This window comes from Rhinoderma darwinii, chromosome 13 (assembly GCF_050947455.1).
Source record: "Rhinoderma darwinii isolate aRhiDar2 chromosome 13, aRhiDar2.hap1, whole genome shotgun sequence".
NCBI lineage: Eukaryota > Metazoa > Chordata > Amphibia > Anura > Rhinodermatidae > Rhinoderma > Rhinoderma darwinii.
Window position 1 is genome coordinate 48,395,479 of NC_134699.1, and position 17,707 is coordinate 48,413,185.

At 42.1% G+C, this 17,707-nt stretch overlaps 1 protein-coding gene across 2 annotated transcripts in view; it reads right to left on the reverse strand.

Annotated features, from left to right (window-relative positions):
* Positions 1 to 878: 878 nt before the first annotated feature.
* Positions 879 to 17,707, reverse strand: part of USP36 (ubiquitin specific peptidase 36) — a 62,796-nt gene continuing 45,967 nt past the window's right edge. For both annotated transcript variants that reach the window (XM_075845089.1, XM_075845090.1), the window contains 8 exons: positions 16,456 to 16,594; positions 14,676 to 15,284; positions 13,095 to 13,225; positions 9,600 to 10,199; positions 8,627 to 8,781; positions 7,531 to 7,695; positions 2,001 to 2,101; positions 879 to 1,097 (listed from right to left, as the gene is read on the reverse strand). In XM_075845089.1, the coding sequence (XP_075701204.1) occupies positions 969 to 1,097; positions 2,001 to 2,101; positions 7,531 to 7,695; positions 8,627 to 8,781; positions 9,600 to 10,199; positions 13,095 to 13,225; positions 14,676 to 15,284; positions 16,456 to 16,594 (2,029 nt within the window). In that variant the 3' untranslated portion in view covers positions 879 to 968. The remainder of the gene's footprint in view (positions 1,098 to 2,000; positions 2,102 to 7,530; positions 7,696 to 8,626; positions 8,782 to 9,599; positions 10,200 to 13,094; positions 13,226 to 14,675; positions 15,285 to 16,455; positions 16,595 to 17,707) is intronic.

Genomic DNA, 17,707 nt, shown 5'->3' on the forward strand with positions numbered 1-17,707 from the left:
CCCAGCTAGTAAAAGAAGTAAAAACGCCCAGCTGTACGCACACAATACACGCCCAGTTGTACTTAAGGCTCATTTGCATAAATATAAAAATGGTCATAACTTGGCCAAAAATGCTCGTTTTTGAAGAAAAAAACGTTACTGTTATCTACATTGCAGCGCCGATCTACTGCAATAGGAGATAGGGGTTTGAAAATCTGGTGACAGAGCCTCTTTAAATGTGTAGTGAAAGAAAAATCGAAAAGATCACAGCTGTATATGCGCAACTTACACTTCTTGACATTTAAAAACTTTACCAGACCACCATGTCATTGACAGAATCAGTATGAAAGAGCAATCAGAAAAATGAAAAACCTGATGTATTAGGCTCTATTCACACCATGTTCGGTGGGTTAAACCTGCATGTTCGTAAAGCGTTTCTGTAGTCTTTTTGGCATACATCTAATGATTACGTCAGTATAATAGTATTCGAAAGCTTAGTCAATTATGCTTTCCAATGCAAGGACATCCTGCAAAATAAACATAATCCGCCCAGTATATGTTTTTTACCAATGGTAGTCAATGGCAGATGTATGCAACTGTACGGTATACAGATTCATACAAACCTATAGGCTGGGCGTACAAGGAATGCAGTGTGAACCCAGCCTTTGACTTAACAGTCTGCATGGCATGATGGAGAAAAGTGTGTGGTTAGTGCCTGGTCTACAGGGACTTAGAAATATTACTCCTCTAAATCGCCATCATTTCCTAGCGTTCTTATCACACATCAGTCATTAAGCTTTCATTGCTATTTTCTTGCCAATGTAATGTAAAGTTTGTGGACAGCAGAAACTGTTACGTGTTTACAATTATAGATCGAGCCAGGACACATCACACGCAGCTCTCGAAATGTCAACATTTTATTACTCCGTTTTGTGCAACTGATAATTGGTATGGGAGATAATGTTGGAAATGAACTTCCATATTTGCCATCAGTACTTGTGTGCCATCCTCGAGAACTGTCGGGAGTGAGTGACTGACCAGAAGTTACGTCGGTTCTGCAGAGATTGAAAACCGTTTTTGATTCTCCATCTGTCGCGTCGAAATTTGATCTTTTTAATCTGAAAAAACAAAAATGAAGAAAAAAAAGAAATAAAATAGTGACGTAAAATAGTGGATACAACCCCTTTACATAAGGAATGTGAAGATCATAGAAGGGGGTCGTGACCAGGCCTATCCATGTAGTACATCAGCCATTTATATGTAACTGGTATAAAATGACTAGATTTACCCTACTGTAAGGCTTGAATCACACTAACCCTTTCCAGTCACTGATCTGTAGATTTATTGCGGGAAAGGCTATTTAAATATGGCGCCCACTCAGAAGCAGAGTAGGCGCCATAGCCACCGGGTCTCTGCTGTGTTACACAGCAGGGACCGTGCGGCAATGCTTGCGATCAGTAAAATTTCAAGATGTGACCACCACGGCATCTGAGCGGTTTTCACTGCCCCTTTCACTTTGGGGGCGGTCACCGGCTCCCGCAAGCCGGTGTATTCCCCTAGCAGCCTTGTGAACGCTCCCAGCCCTGCTATAGGAAGATTGCTATTGAGACCTGCCTGTGGCAGGTCTCAATAGCCATGCACTGATTTTGCCATAGACTGCAATACTGCGATATTGCAGTCTATGGCAAAAGCGATCTAATGTACTCAACGGGAGGCATTTTTGGCCGTTTTCCATATCAAAAAACGTGTAAAAATACTGTGTGAACTGGCCCTTACTTGTCCCGTAAAAATTAAGCCATCATATGGCCGGGTCAATGAAAAAATAAAAAAAAGTTATGACCTTTTGAAGGCGGGGAGGAAAAAACAAAAGCATAAAAACGAAAAGGAGTCTGGTCCTGAAAGGGTTAAAGCAGTCCTTCCTTGATTGTCATGTGATAACCTCTCTAAGGGCTTTAAACAAATGAAAGTCAATTTTAATTCAAACTATGCTTCGGCTCGTTTCAACAAGTCATCTTTATTACCTTTCCTCTGTCGAAGTCTTCATCCCATTCATCTATAACTGCGCTATATGTTGCCTCATCTGTATGGTTTACAGCAGACTCTTCTCCATCCCAAGTACGCACTGTGACAGAAAACAGAACACCTACTAATGATTGTATTCCGACAAAATGAAAATTCACTGGTATTCTCCAGCATGTCAACACTTGTGCTACAAAAGTTAGAAAACTCCATTTAACCCCTTCCTGACATCCGCCGTATTTATGCTGCTGAGGTCAGGTGGTGGAGTACGGAGCTTGCTCACGGGCAGAGCCCACTTCGTAAATTCAGCGTGTTGGCGGTTTGAAACAGCCCACACTTCAATGTAACGAGCAGGATCCCGATCCTTTAACCCCTTAGATGACACGGTCAAAAGCAACCACGGCATCTAAGCCGTTAGAAACGGGGGAAGCTAATTTAATTTTGCAAAGCTTTTATTTATCCAAGCGATTCTGATATTGTTTTCTTGTGACACATAGTATGTTATGTTAGTGGTAACATTTGGGCGAAACATTCAGTGTTTGTTTGTGAAAAACACCAAAATTAAGAGAAAATTTTGAAAAATTAGCATTTTTCTAAATTTAAATGTATCTATTTTGTGTGGGATAAATATCTGTCTAACAAACAGTTACCAGTTCACATTTCCCATAGGTCTACTTTATGTTGGCATCGTTCTTCATATAGTCAAGAACATTTTTAAAAGCTATTTAGAGACCAGTTCGGAAGTGGCTTTGAGGGGAGTCCATATATTAGAAACCCCCATAAATCAGCCCATTTTAAAAACTGCACCCATCAAAGTATTTAAAAAAGCATTTAGAAGGTTTCTTAACCCTTTAGGCATTTCACAGGATTTAAAGCAAGGTGGAGGTAAAGTTTACAAAATAATTTTTTATTTTTTGCAGAAATTTAATTTTAATCTACTTTGTTCTCTTACACAGCAAGTGTTAACAGAGAAACACAATTTATTGCCCAGATTCTGCAGCTTTTAGAAATATCCCACTAGTGCGCTAATGGGCTCAGAAGCAAAGGTGCTCCTAGTGGATTTTGGGGCTTCCTTTTTAATGAGATATATTTTAGGCACGGTGTCAGATTTGAAGAGGTCTTCTGGTGCAAGAACATAGGAAACACCCCCAAAAAGACAATTTTAGAAACTACACTGCCCAAGGAATTCATCTAAGGGTATTGTGAGCATTTTAACCCCTGAGGTGTTTCAGAGATTTTATAAGAATTTGGCAGTGAAAATGAAACATTTTATTTTTTTCCAATAAGATGTCGTTTTAGCTAGAAAAAAATAATAATTTCCACAAAGAAGAAAAGAAGAAAAAGCCCCACAACATTTGAAAGCAACTTCTTGGTATTTGGCCGTAAAAATTGAAACCTAAATTTTTTACCCCATATGTGGTCATAAATTGCTGTTTGGATACGCGGCAGGGCTCAGAATGATAGAAGCGCTATTTGGCATGTAGATTTTGCTGGATTGGTTTTTGAGTGCGATGTCGCATTTGCAGAGCCCCTGAGGTACCAGCACAGATGAAACGCTTGAGAAGTGATTCAATTTTGGAAACCTCACCCCTCAGGGCATTTATCTAGGGGTGTAGTGAACACTTCATAAAATTTTTTAGAATTTCCAAAAATAGTTTTCTTTCTCCTATTAACCCTTGTGAAAATCAAATTTAGGAGCGAAAACACCACACAATTTGTTACTAGATTTCTCCTGAGTACGGCAATACCCCATATGTGACCCTAAACTGCTGTTTGAGTAAATGGCAGGGCTCAGAAGAGAAGGAGCGCAATTCGGCTTTTGAAGTGCAGATTTTGCTGGATTGGTGTTCGGCACCATGTAACATTTGCAAAGCCCCTGAGGAACCAGAGTACAGTGGTAGTCCCGAGAAATGGTCCAATTTTGGAAACTACACCCCTCAAGGCATTTAACACTTGCCTGGACATATTGCAGGCCTCAGGAGTGAATGACCACCATTCGCATTTAAGGTCTATTTTGGTGAGTTTTCAAAGCATTGGCCCACAATGGCAGGGCTCTGATGTCAAACAGTAAAACAAACCCCCAAGAAGTGAACACATTTTGGAAACTATACCTCTCAAAGCATATATTAAGAGGTGCAATGAGTATTTTGACCCAAAAGGTTTTTTTTTTACTAGCAATTAATGTGCAGTGGATTTTCCACTGATATGTCATTCCCATTCACTAAAATGGCATATGTGGGCATTTGCTGCGGTTTGGGCACACTAAGTCTCAGAAAGGAGGGAGCAGCATTAGGAGCGTAGATTGGTAGTAGTTTAGTTTGGAGTTTTACGAATATTTCAGTTTATAATGTGGGGGCATATGTAATCTGGGCAGAGTACATCAGGGCATAATAAGGGGATATAATAATGCAGTAAATAAATAATAATCATTAGAGGTGTGGCCATTGTCGCACTGACAAATGGCGCCCAATGTTATTCCCCTTCTGGTACATACTCCATACCTTTTGTGTCGCCATATTCGGAGAGCCATAAATTATTATGTTTTTACTGAGCAGTGTGAGGTCTTATTTTTTGCGGGATAACCTGTAGTTTTCATGGTTACCATTTTGGGGTAAATGCAACTTTTACATCAGTTTTTTTTTTTTTTGAGAGCTATATTTTTATGGCATTCACCGGGTGCTATAAATGCCATATATTTCCTTTATTCTGCGGGTTCATAGGATTACGCAGATACCAAATGTACTTATGTATTGCAGTGTAGTATACCAGTCAGTTTCACACTGACAGGCAGTCTATTTGGTTCTGCCTCTGGCAGGGCCTAACAGGCTTTGGTAAATGGCAGACCCGGAGGCCATTGTTAGGTCTCTGGTTGCCATAGCAGCCATCGGCACCGCACAATCGCATCGCGGGTGTGCTGATTGTGCTATTGACCGCGGCATCTAAGGGGTTAAACGTCGAAGACCACCACGATCACTCGTTGGGGGAAAAACTCTCTCAGTCCAAGTCAGTAGTTATCAATCACAGCTCTTACATTTGTTGGGGGGGGGGGGGGAAAGAAAAAAAAAAGAAAGAAAAGGAAATGGTGCTGGCTTAAAGAGCAATGTACTATTACTTAGCTGAGCGTGACTCATGGTACTGCGCAGAGCGTTAAGGGGGTTAAACGCCAGAATCGCTTCACTTTTTATTCAATTTTTTTGTAGAAGAGGCAACCAAAAATTTCAAGTACCCCAAAATGGTATGAATAGAAACTACAGCATGCCTCGGAAAAAATAAGTCCTCATACCGCACAACTGAAAATTAGAAAAAGTTATGGCTTTCAAAATATGACACGTGTAATGTTAAATACTTTTGTGTCCAAAAAGACAAAAGTATAGTAGGTATGATACCTTATTGGCTAACTATAAAAACTATCTGCAGCTTTCAGAGAACACTTCTTCAGGCAAGTTTCCAAATGACTTAGAATAGAGCACCACATTTAAGATGTTACACACAGACAATTAGTACATGAGGTGATACATCATTAAGATAAGCCGGGGCAATAAAACTGAGGTTATAGGGGTGATGACTTAGGAGATAAGGGATCTGGAGTCAGTCTGATGGGGGACGTGACGTGTGTCCATGTAGTGGCTCATAAATCCTGGTGTTAGATTGAGGCCTTGTGTCAATGACTAGAACATTATCATCAGCTTGAATTCACAGATTTCTCTGTCGTTCTTAAAATGACCCTTCAGAATTCGGGCCTTTAAATCGGCCAAACTGTGATCAGGTCCAGAGAAGTGTTTTCCCACGGGTGTATCCACCTCCTGTTTTATTGTATGTCTGTGAAGATTCATCCTGGTTTGTAATTTTTGTTTAGTTTCTCCATTGTAGATTCCTTTATCTATGCACCTTGTACACAGGATCATGCACACGACATTGGAGGATGTACAGGAGAACGTGCCAGTGATTTTATAGTCCTGCTGCGTGTTTGGTATGTGGATGGTGTTTGATGACCAGATGTTGGTACAGGTCTTGCATTTTCTACTGTTGCAAGGAAAGATGCCGGTCTCTGATGGTGATGAGAGGGACTTCTGACCAGGAGATTCCTTAGGTTTGGTGGCTGTTTGTATGCAAGGAGTGGTAAATCTGGGAATATTTCCTTCAGTTTACGGTCTTTCTTAAATATAGGTTGGAGATCAGCAGCAATTTTCGTCAAGACGTTCATTTGGGGGTTGTATATGACCACTAGGGGCACCCTGCTGTCGTCTTCCTTTTTTTTGTACCCCAGAAGGTTGCTCCTTGTAATCATCTGTAGATCTATGATCATCTATAATCTATGGATCTCCTGAAATGATTGGTCTCCCAGGATTGCCTTCTCTATGTATTTTATGTAACATATAGAATGTTCCCATTCTGGGATTGTCTGGTATAAGGTCCAGTACATTGACACAGCGTTGAAACTAATGATGATATGGACATCTGTGTATTGTTTGGTTGGGTGTAGTATTTTTGTCTGAGAGTTGTCTGTGTGCCTCCTGGATGTAGTCGAACGTATTCAGAATTACTACAGCCCCTCTTTATCAGCTGGTTTGATGATGAGGTCTTTGTTGGATTTTAGTGATTTTGTGGCGTTCCTTTCCTCCATGCGGAGATTGTGTGTTACTTAGTGCTGTTGGTCCAAAATCTCAGATTTTACTTTTTTCTGAAACAGTCTACATCGTCTTCTTTCTTGAGGTTTCTTTTCCCATACCAGCTTGTGATGTCATACCTGTTTTGTCAATAATTTCAGCCACAATCTGCGCAAGGCTGGATTCACACGAGCACATTACGTCCGTAAAGGACGGAACGTATTTTGGCCGCAAGTCCCGGACCAAACACACTGCAGGGAGCCGGGCTCCTAGTATCATAGTTATGTACGACGCCAGGAGTCCCTGCCTCTCCGTGGAACTACTGTCCCATAGTGAAAACATGATTACAGTACGGGACAGTTGTCCCGCAGCGAGGCAGGGACTCCTAGCGTCGTACATAACTATGATGCTAGGAGCTCGGCTCCCTGCACTGTGTTCGGTCCGGGACTTGCGGCCGAAATACGTTCCGTCCATTACGGACGTAACATGGTCGTGTGAACCCAGCCTTAGTATTCCTCCACGTCACTGAAAAACGGAGCCCTGTCAAGTGGTTTAGTGGGACAAACTAAGTCCTTTAGATAGAACAGTCATTTCCGTGAACACCGTAAAAACGAAATCCAAAAAACAATGGAGGAATCGCTGTTTTCCATTCCACCACACAAAGAATTTTTTTATATGGTACAATAAATGGTGCTGTGAAAAACTACAACTTGTCCTGCAAAAAACAAGCCCTCATACGGCCATATCAAAACAAAACCGTTATGACTTGAAAGGTGGGGAGAAAAAAAAAAGTGAAAATTAAAATCCAAAAAATGGCTGCAGCGGAAAAGGGGTTAATATAAATTGCTAGCCTTTTTTAGTTATTGCATTGTGTGCCTTCTATCCTCCACATCAATCAAGTCCTCTGACTTCCAGTAAATCTTACCTTCTGTCCCGTATGCCTTATTTCTGGAATTTTTCAGCAGTTCTTGGACGACAGACGAATTCTTTGTACCATCCCAAGCTGGCCGAAATTTATTTTCAGCACCATTAATGGAATTAGGTCGTTTATATCCGTCTTTGATGTGTGTATCCCATGCAAACACAGAATCTAAGTCGGGAAGAAACAATAGATTAGTTTCCCAGGTTAAATAAACAGATCCTCGGGTGTTCATACACATTAGATGAAAGTCGTCCGACCCCTGCCGATTTCAACATGCCCGATCTATTGTACCCGCAGGAGACATGCTGCTGCCAGAGAAATGTGGCAGCGGCTTATACCCCTCTCCGCTTTTGTAATTGAATGGGAACCTTCAGAGTTGACATAATTACCCATATCCAATGTTCATATGTGTAATGATTTAAATGTAAATAGTTAAAGAGAATCTGTCACCACGGAAAACCCCGTGTTCTACTGTTATGAGTAAATAGCTTAACCCCTTACTAACATTTGTCGTAAGTACACCTCATGGAAAGCTAGTGTTTCCAGCAAAATGGGTGAAGGCTGCTATGGCAACCAGAAGCCTAACAATGACCTCCTGGTCTGCCAAGTACGGAAGCAGATTAGGCCCCGCCAGGAGGCAGAGCCTAATACTGTAGGTTTTCTGCACTATGTGCTGCCCTAACAGCAGGCAAACTGAACAGACAGCCCTGGGGTCCTTTCTTTACCAGGTCCCCAGGGCTGACTGCAGAGGGATTCCCCTGTCTTTGATCACATCACAGGGTTTCCGGTGACACAATCAAAGAGGGGAGTTCCCTTTGACAATGCCACGGACCGTGGCGATCAAAGGGTTAAACAGCTGGGGTCCGAATGTTTTCCGACCCAAGCTGTATTTAGCAAGCTCCTCTAAGTTCAGGAGTTGGAAGTTACAGCTCCTGTTTAGAGGAGGAGCGCTCATCAGCCTCATCTACAGCGACGCCAAAAGACGTCACTGTAGACGATATACCTGCACCGCCTGCCGTCAAAAGACAATGGGCGGTCGTTAAGGAGTTAATAAAAATCCCCAAAAGACTGAAAGGGATCTAAAGTAACGTCATCTTACCAGATTTTTCTTCCCGAGCCGTCTGGTTCTGTCTACCACTCGATTCAGTTTCCACAATCGTAACGCTGTCCTGTTCGCTCAGTTTCAGCTTCTTTTTCTTCGCTTTTTTAGCCACACAATCCACTTGCATATCATCATTTGAACTGTCAGTGGTACTAAGATGGAGGTCAGAAAGTAAATTCGAATAATTATAAAAGCCTGGTTATAATTTATTTTTTATGCTATATTTATGAATACATTTTCTAATTTCAAAGTTCTAGTGCAATGGTTTTACATGTATCTGGAAGGGGTAGTTCCACAAAGGGCATTTATCCCCTATCCACAGGATAGGTGAGAAATGTCTGATTAATGGGAGTCTAAGTGCAGTTGCACACGACTGATCGTTTTCACGGACCCATTCACTTTAGCGGGTGAATCGGGTCCGTGCAAACTGACCCGATTCTCCGATCTGTGGAAAGATAGGACAGCCACGGATCAATGACGGGACCCGGCCGGCGAACACTTTCGTGTGCATGAAGCATAATAACTGCTTGGACCCGAACTGATCAATAAACCAGGGATCCCGAGCTTTAACATTCAAACTCCTCCTCAATGTGGTAGTGCAGTAAAGAGGAGTTTCAATGGAGCGGTGGTCACCCATGCGTCCTGACAAACAGCCAAGCGTCCTCTTACTTTTACCATAATTACATAATCTATTTATGCGTTACCAAATTGGGGGAATGGGGAGTTTTTATTAAAACGAATGCATAATTAAAAAATGACGAGCAGCTCATAGCAACAATTTAGGTTACTGCTTCTCTAATCCACCTGCCAAAAATGACAGCGGTAATTTGACGGATTGATGTGGCTAACAGTCTGCGTACATTTTTTTTCCCACCTTCCCTTAGGTTTCAGTTTTAAAATATTATATTACAGTGAAAGGCGAAGTCATCTGATAAAGCGTATTACGGAATAATAAAATTCTACTTCTTACCCGTTGAATTGTGTCAGACGATTATCCTCCACATGCTGACCAGACTGTAAACTCTCCCTCTTTTTTTTGCCTATCGTCTCTTGTGAAGTTTGTCCTTGGTTGAGCATTTCCGATACAGGTTCTGCACTTTTGCCGCCCGGTGAAGGTCTACATTTCTTGCGTTTTACTTTGCCTTCCTTTAATTCATGATTCTTTATTGTCCGTGTCTCCAAGTGAGATAGAACACTTTCCGTCCTCATTTCATTTTCCAAGGCTTTCCTCTTTTTCTTCTTGTTTTTCTTCACAATCTTACTTCCCTCACTGAATCCAATGTTTCCATTGCAGTTTACGATATGTGCTTCCAACTGGTATTCGTCTTCTTCATGTGAGGTGTGGTTACCTGATTTTTCAACAGATTTGTCCCTTATAGTGCCTTGAAAGGACGTGGTTGGTGAGGACGTACTATTTAAAGAAAGGCGGCTCGTAGGGTGGCTAGGTGGAGGGGAGTTTTGGGATGATTCAACAGTGTGCTGTGTATGCTTCCCATGGGACTTAACAGATTTTGGCTTAGAAGTATTGCTACAAATCCCAGGAAAGTTGCCTCCAGCTTGAAAAGATTCCCTGGAAGACAAGAAAGACTTTAAAGGGGTTGTCAGACGACAGAAAATGTTCCTAATCAGTTAGGAAATGTAAAATGAAGACACTTACTGATCTACTTTCACATTCGAAACTGCAAGGATGTTCAGTTTTCACTGCCCTGTAATGTGGTCCCGGAAGTGGATCTTCTCCGCTTAGCAGTGACGTTCCGACACCGCTTCAGGATGAAGTGAGCTCGCCCCTCTCTCTGTGTGTGTCGGTGACCTGATGAAGGGTCTGGCTGCCTGGCACCGTACATTAGATAATTCAGCCCCGGTCACAGCTAATACACAGTAGCTTTATGTCCAGTCTGCATTTGTACCTTTTCCGATCTCCTTATCTGTATGCTCACTTACCCCCATTGACTGTCGGCACAGAGATATCGGCTTTCAGTTTGAGCGGTCTTAATTATTATTGCTGTGTATGGATCACACTGAAAGCAGATAACTCCTTTCTGACTGACTGGGGGGATGGGGGGGGGGGGTAAAGGAGCTTACAGATAAGGAGAAAGGGAAGAAAAGGAACAATTACAAACTGGACATAGAGCTACTGTGTATTAGGCGTGACAGAGAAGGGGCTGGCTTATCGAATGAACTGAGCCAGGCAGCCAGACCCTTCATCATGTCCCCGACACACAGGGAGGATGGGCGGAGCTTCCTGCATCCTAAAGCTGTGTCGGCACAACACAGCTAAGGTAAGAAGCTCCATTTCCGGGACCACATCACAGGGGGCAGGGAAATCTGGACTTCCTTGCAGATTCGAAAGTGAAAGTATATTCGTAAGCGTCTCCATTTCACATTTCCCAACCAATTAGGAACATTTTCTGTCGTCTGACAACCCCTTTAAATCCTTTTACCCATCAAGCCTTAAAGAGGCTCTGTCACCAGATTTTGCAACCCCTATCTGCTATTGCAGCAGATCGGCGCTGCAATGTAGATTACAGTAACGTTTTTATTTTAAAAAAACGAGCATTTTTGGCCAAGTTATGACCATTTTCGTATTTATGCAAATGAGGCTTGCAAAAGTACAACTGGGCGTGTTGAAAAGTAAAAGTACAACTGGGCGTGTATTATGTGCGTACATCGGGGCGTGTTTACTACTTTTACTAGCTGGGCGTTGTGTATAGAAGTATCATCCACTTCTCTTCACAACGCCCAGCTTCTGGCAGTGCAGACATAGCCGTGTTCTCCAGAGATCACGCTGTGTCGTCACTCACAGGTCCTTCATCATGTCAGACGAGCGAGGACACATCGGCACCAGAGGCTACAGATGATTCTGCAGCAGCATCGGCGTTTGCAGGTAAGTCGATGTAGCTACTTACCTGCAAATGCTGATGCTACTGCAGAATCATCTGTAGCCTCTGGTGCCGACACGATGCAGGACCTGTGAGTGACGTCACAGATCTGCACTGCCAGAAGCTGGGCGTTCTGAAGAGAAGTGGATGATACTTCTCATCAGAACGCCCAGCTAGTAAAAGTAGTAAACACGCCCCGATGTACGCACATAATACACGCCCAGTTGTACTTTTGCAAGCCTCATTTGCATAAATACGAAAATGGTCATAACTTGGCCAAAAATGCTCGTTTTTTAAAAATAAAAACGTTACTGTAATCTACATTGCAGCGCCTATCTGCTGCAATAGCAGATAGGGCTTGCAAAATCTGGTGACAGAGCCTCTTTAAGCTATGTTCACACCTGTGCTGGTCATTCCGTTGTTGCATCAGAGGAACAGAACGGAATAACCGAAAGTGTCTGTTCCGTCGCACCACAGACACCCAACAGAACCCATTGACTTTAATGGGTTCCGTCAGGGTGTCTGCGGTTTTACCAGAAACAATAGTACAGCATGCTGCGCTATTGTTTCCGATATTTTAGGCGGGATCTGCAACGAAGGCCCCTAACAGAGCCTCCAACGCAGATGTGGACTAGGCCTTACTAAAGAGCAAAAGCAGCCAAACTATCATTACCAGCAGCTTTGTTGAATACACTGAACATTAATTCATGCCTATGACTGTATGGACCATAGTCTTTACTGGCCATATCTCTTATATGAAGTAAAATTTAGAGCTGATGCATTACATGTCTACAAGAAAAGGTATCATGACTACCAACAAAATTCTGTAGTCATGTGGTGTGTGTCCTCCTTTTGGCATAAAATCAGACACATCGGTCTTCTCTGGGAGATTTTGTGCCAAATCAGCTGCCCTGATAGATTTGACATTTTATATACCCACTTTCTGTTCATGCTGAATGCTCCCCATGGCCAGAATCTCGTGAACGTGGGGAAACTCGGACGTCAAAAAGGTGTCGTTTTTTTCACATCCAGGTGCCCCGTGCGGGTTCCGTTTCAAGGATCCCCAGAGATTTGAGTCTATGGAGGGATCCGTGAAAACTGAACAAAATATGACAAGTTCGAATTTCAACAGACCCTTCAAGTGGTCCATTGAAACAACGACTGTGTGAACGGCCCCATTGAAATATATGCATCCGTGTGACGGCCGTTGTTTTGAAGGCCGTCACACGGACGTACTCTACATTCATCTGAATAAGCCCTAAGATTGCTAAGAACCAGGATTTCAGACGCCAATGCAGCCCATTTGAGAAATTCCCACACAAACCCACCATGTTCAATAACAATTGTGTTAACTAAATTAGATCGGGTAGGAGAATTCGGAGGCGTTGTTTATAGCCAACATACTGCTGTAGTTATACAATTATGTATCCAGAAAACGCTTGGCTCAAAAATAAAGTGTTAAAAGGGTAATAAACCGGAATCCTAACTGCATAACATACCAAAGTTTTTACTAATCAAAAAAGAATGAAAACATGAAGTGGCATTTCTATTAAATCCATTCTTACAGATGAGATTGCTTTACTTACCGATGCATATGGAGAAGCTTGATTGCGGTGGGACCAGGGGAAACAGAGATGGGATGAGTGGAGCCAGCAGTAATGGAGTGGGGAGGAAGGGAGTGGGCGTCATTTTTGCTTCCCTTCTGCGGCATGCTGCCCTGTAGTTATTGACATAAATAAAATCTTGGTGGTGTAAAGAAAAAGGGAGGTTTGAAGCAAATTAAAACAAATGAAAAAGAAGGGGAAAAATAGAGATTTTATATATACTTCTATAAGCCACATAAATAAATATAAAATATATATGTATAGGGATGCGTATAAAGGATAGATGATAAAAGAGAAGGGACCGCGACAGATGGAAATGATAGACCACAGCCATAGCAAAAGCAAGAAAGCCCATAATTGATGCGATTAAAATAAAAGATTCGGAAACGTAAAAAAAAAAGTATAAAACATTACATAAAGAGGATATTAAGAAGCAATATAGGATTAAACGGGATATTCCTGGCCTCAACTACTAATTATTTTAAGCATACCTATCGGTTCAGGTGAACTTTTAGAATCAGCCGTCGTGTGTGTACATGAAGAATGACACTATTTCTGACCACTATATAACTTGTAAGCTGCATTTTTCAGGAGCTTTTCCCTCTGCAGGCTCTCATACACCGAATTATGAATTTTACCTAAACTCCGCTCCAGAAGGGTCAGAGACTAGCTGCTATGATCTCCCATACACTGCACACAAAGAAAAGAGGAGATCCTACTCTCCTTAAATCTCTGCAGCCCACCATCAGAAGGAGCTGCATGGAGGACATTATATAGCAGTACTGAGCAGTGTTGCTGTAAATCCACTGTATGCTCTCACCCTGCAGCTGCGTCCTCCTCCCCCTACCCTCTCCATTGACGTCTAAATGCAGCAGCTGTAGCCGGATGTCTCAGTGTACGACTTGTGTATATGGATTCTATCAGTGGATTCAGAGAGAGTGATCAGTGCAGGAGGCACTACATTTGCGGTGATCTAAATCACAATGTAACAATTATATTGTGCATTTAAATGGGAATCTGTCAGCAGACAAACCCCTTTTAAAAACAATCTAGAAGACACGTGCTCTTCATTACACAAACAAACGCTATTGCAACGGCCAAAGGGAGCGCTGTTCAAAAGTGTGCTCACTGGTAAGGAGACACCACATGTGCCTGCAATGCCTTTTGGTACACAAGTGTCGTGGCCAATCAGGCTGAAAGGTTCCGTAGTCAGGACACCGCACACACTTTTAACCCGGCTCTGAAGAGGAGTTACCAACCGCTACATTACTTTATAAAGCGCATCTTATCAATGCTCTATAAAGTGATGACAAAACTCCTTTAAAAACCTTAAAGGGGTATTCCTATCTTAGACCTTTAGGTCATATCCACAGGATATACAATAAATGTCTGAGATGGAGATACCCCTTTAAAGCAGTGTGTTAAAAACTGGGCCGTGGGTTCATTCTAATTTCGGACACAGCCACCAGCAATAGGTCAGCACATCACAATTTGACTACCTTACTGTCATTATTGTTTGACTGTACAAGGTATGTGCCCTTCGGGATTGCGTCACAAACTCACCTTTTTAGCGGATAGAGCTAGTTTTTTGGCAGGTGGTGGTGACATTGTAGTCAAAGCTTCACATACACTGGCCAGTGTGGGCGATTTAGATTTCATGGTATTGCTTGTCCCTAGCTGTTCAGCTCCCATTTTTGGAGAGCAACATAGAGAAGTTATGTTACCAACTGCGGAGGGGCTCCGAGTTGAAGCTTGACCATTCATGTGAGAGTCTTGTTGCTTTACATTTTCCGTCTCTTCTTGCTTGGTCTTGTTATTACTTTCATGGGTTTCAATATTTCCAGTTTTAGCAACAGAAGATAAAGCTAGATCCTCATTGTTCCAGTTTGGCTTAGAATCCTCCTGCATTAGTGCCTCATTAGTGATGCTTGTGGTATGAGAAGCCTTTAACTTAGCGTGAAGAGGTTTTTTCATTCTATTCAACGGATCGTCCAAAAGACAAGGGGCATACTGCGTTTTACAGCCGAGTTTTGGAGAAGGGCCTGCACTGAGAGGCCGTGTACGCTGAACTCCATTATGGTCCTTGTTGCAAGAAAAAATGTGTGTTTGACTGACTGGGATCCCAATGTCTTCTCCTTTTTGTGGCTTCTTCTCATGCAAAGCCTCAGGCTTCTGGGGGAGGGGGAAAAAAAAAAGATGTGTGTGCATATAATGTTACTAGGCATGGACAAATCAGTTCAGTTCTAGCAGTCATGTACAAAAAAGAAAAAAAAGGGGACTTTTATACACCCTGGTGAATGCAATGATGCCGCTGAGTAAATCCTTCCAGACCTTCTACATTAGCATCAGTAGAGACCTGTGCCTCAATATCAGTGCTTAAAGGCTATGTACACATTTGCCATTTTTTTTAATTTAAAAAAACAAAAAAAAAAAAAAACAAACTTGTGCTTCAGTGCAACTTCTTAAATTATATTTTTTACAAATAATTTTAACTTTTTGAGATACAGCTGCTTTGTATTCTGTAAACAGAGCAGCTGTATCGTTCGCTAAGACCTGAATCAGTCGGGTCCGCGGGACTGACGGGTTCAGTGTCAGCAGGTCCTGAATGTCTCTGACACGCATGATCAACCCGTAATCTATCACATCTAAGTTATGAGCTTAGATCTGATCGGTAACAGCTCGATCCCTCATGTCAGAGACATGCAGGACCCGCTGTCACTGAGCCAGTCAGTCCCGAGGACCTGACGGATTGAGGTCTTCGCAAACGATACAGCTGCTCTGTACACAATACAAAGCAGCTGTATCTCAAAAAGTAATACCAATTTTTAATAAAAACTAAATTAGAAAGTTGCACCAAAAAAACTGATTAAATAAAACACTTTCAAAGATGTACACAGCCTTCAAAGGGGTTGGCCGCTTTGGGAAAAGTAGTCAAGAATGTATTTGAAACATTGTTTTAATAACCGTAATAATTTGTCTTTATATGCAGATCAGCACCCGTTCCATTGGTTCATAAGTCACGCCTCCTCGTTACTACAGCTGTATCTTCCTGCCGCCAGTTACCCATACATAATAACAAGGGGGCGTGGTTATGAATCCAGGAAGCCGACGCTAAACTGTATATAAAGACAAATTAGTACGTTTACTAAAATAATAATTAGAATGCCTTCCTGATAATTTTCCTAAAGCAGCCAACTCCTATAAAATAAAAATGGAAACCGAAAGCATCCTTCAAATAAACGCACAGATCACTCACCAGCGAGAATCTAGTCACTAGGGAGAGACGGAGATTTGAAATAAAATCCAGAATAATAGAAAGTGTTATAATAACGGAATTAATCACCTTCCCAATAAGAGGGGATGAAAGGCTGCCATTGGATGGGGTCTTTTTTAAAGTAGGAGGGACAGAGCTGGGACGAGGCATTTGAGTTTGTGACACTTTACAGACCGAGGCATCAAAACTCTTCTTGGACTCGGGAACCCTGTGGAAAAGAAGACAAAGAATGTGAAAAAGGAGTGAAGCTGGCATTGAGAAGAGCGGGGCAATAAAAAGATTCTACTATTAATTCAACATAAGGCTCTTGATTCGTTGTTCCAATTTACAGATATACGGTCTGGCTAATCAAGCCTTAATTTAATAGTAAGGTTTGCTTTTATGTACATTTTTGTTCTGCCACATTGCCTTCCAAAAGTAAAATGTACAGGATTAATCCTCATCGGGTCTAATCGGCAGGGATCGGACCTAGCTCTGGTCCCTGCCGTTACAGCAAAGCGTCAGCTATAATATACAGCTGACACCCGCTGGTGACGGTGCGGGCTCAGCTTCTGAAGCCGTTCCATCACTGTCACTTACAGTTGCATTGCATTGACCCCTTTAAATAAGTGATGTAACTAAGTGGCATGTCATTAGGGGGTTAAAATAGAGAAAAAACAAACAAAAGTTGCTATTCTGTCACGATTCTTCTTTCAGAGATAAATTGCCCATGTGGGACAATTTATCAATGGCTATAGCCCAGTACTATGGTGTATATTGCAAATTATTGTTCAATAGTTTGTGAATTTTTGCCATTTTATGGTGTAAGGCCTGGCCTGGGCAAACTCACTATAGCTTACGCCAGAAACAGACGTAAATTGTAGTGGAAATGTACGTCACATGGTAGCTTGTGTAGATTTCCCTTTCTGCAGCACAGTCAGCCAAAGATGCTCCGAATTTAGCGAATCTCTGGCTGTCCGCGAGTTTGCCGGGCCACGGTTGGCCCCGCCCCATTGCACTTTTTTTTCTATAAGTGGTGGAGGCGGCGTACAACGACAAAAATGTACAAATTAATGCATTTTAAATTTCACGCATTTTACTCCAGCGCTCTTTATTTTAAGACGGATGTGTGAAATTGCAGTGTTAATAAATACCCCCCAGGGTGTTCGCATCATCCCTGGCTCAGAGCTACCAAGCATGTACAATTTCTCTGAGCCATGGTCCACAAGGAAGGAGAGGCTCCAGCAGGACCGGAATCACACAGGCAATGCATGGAGAAATAAATATGTAATTTTAAGGGAGGTTTCTGCAAATAATAAAAAATTCCATACTAGAAAACCTC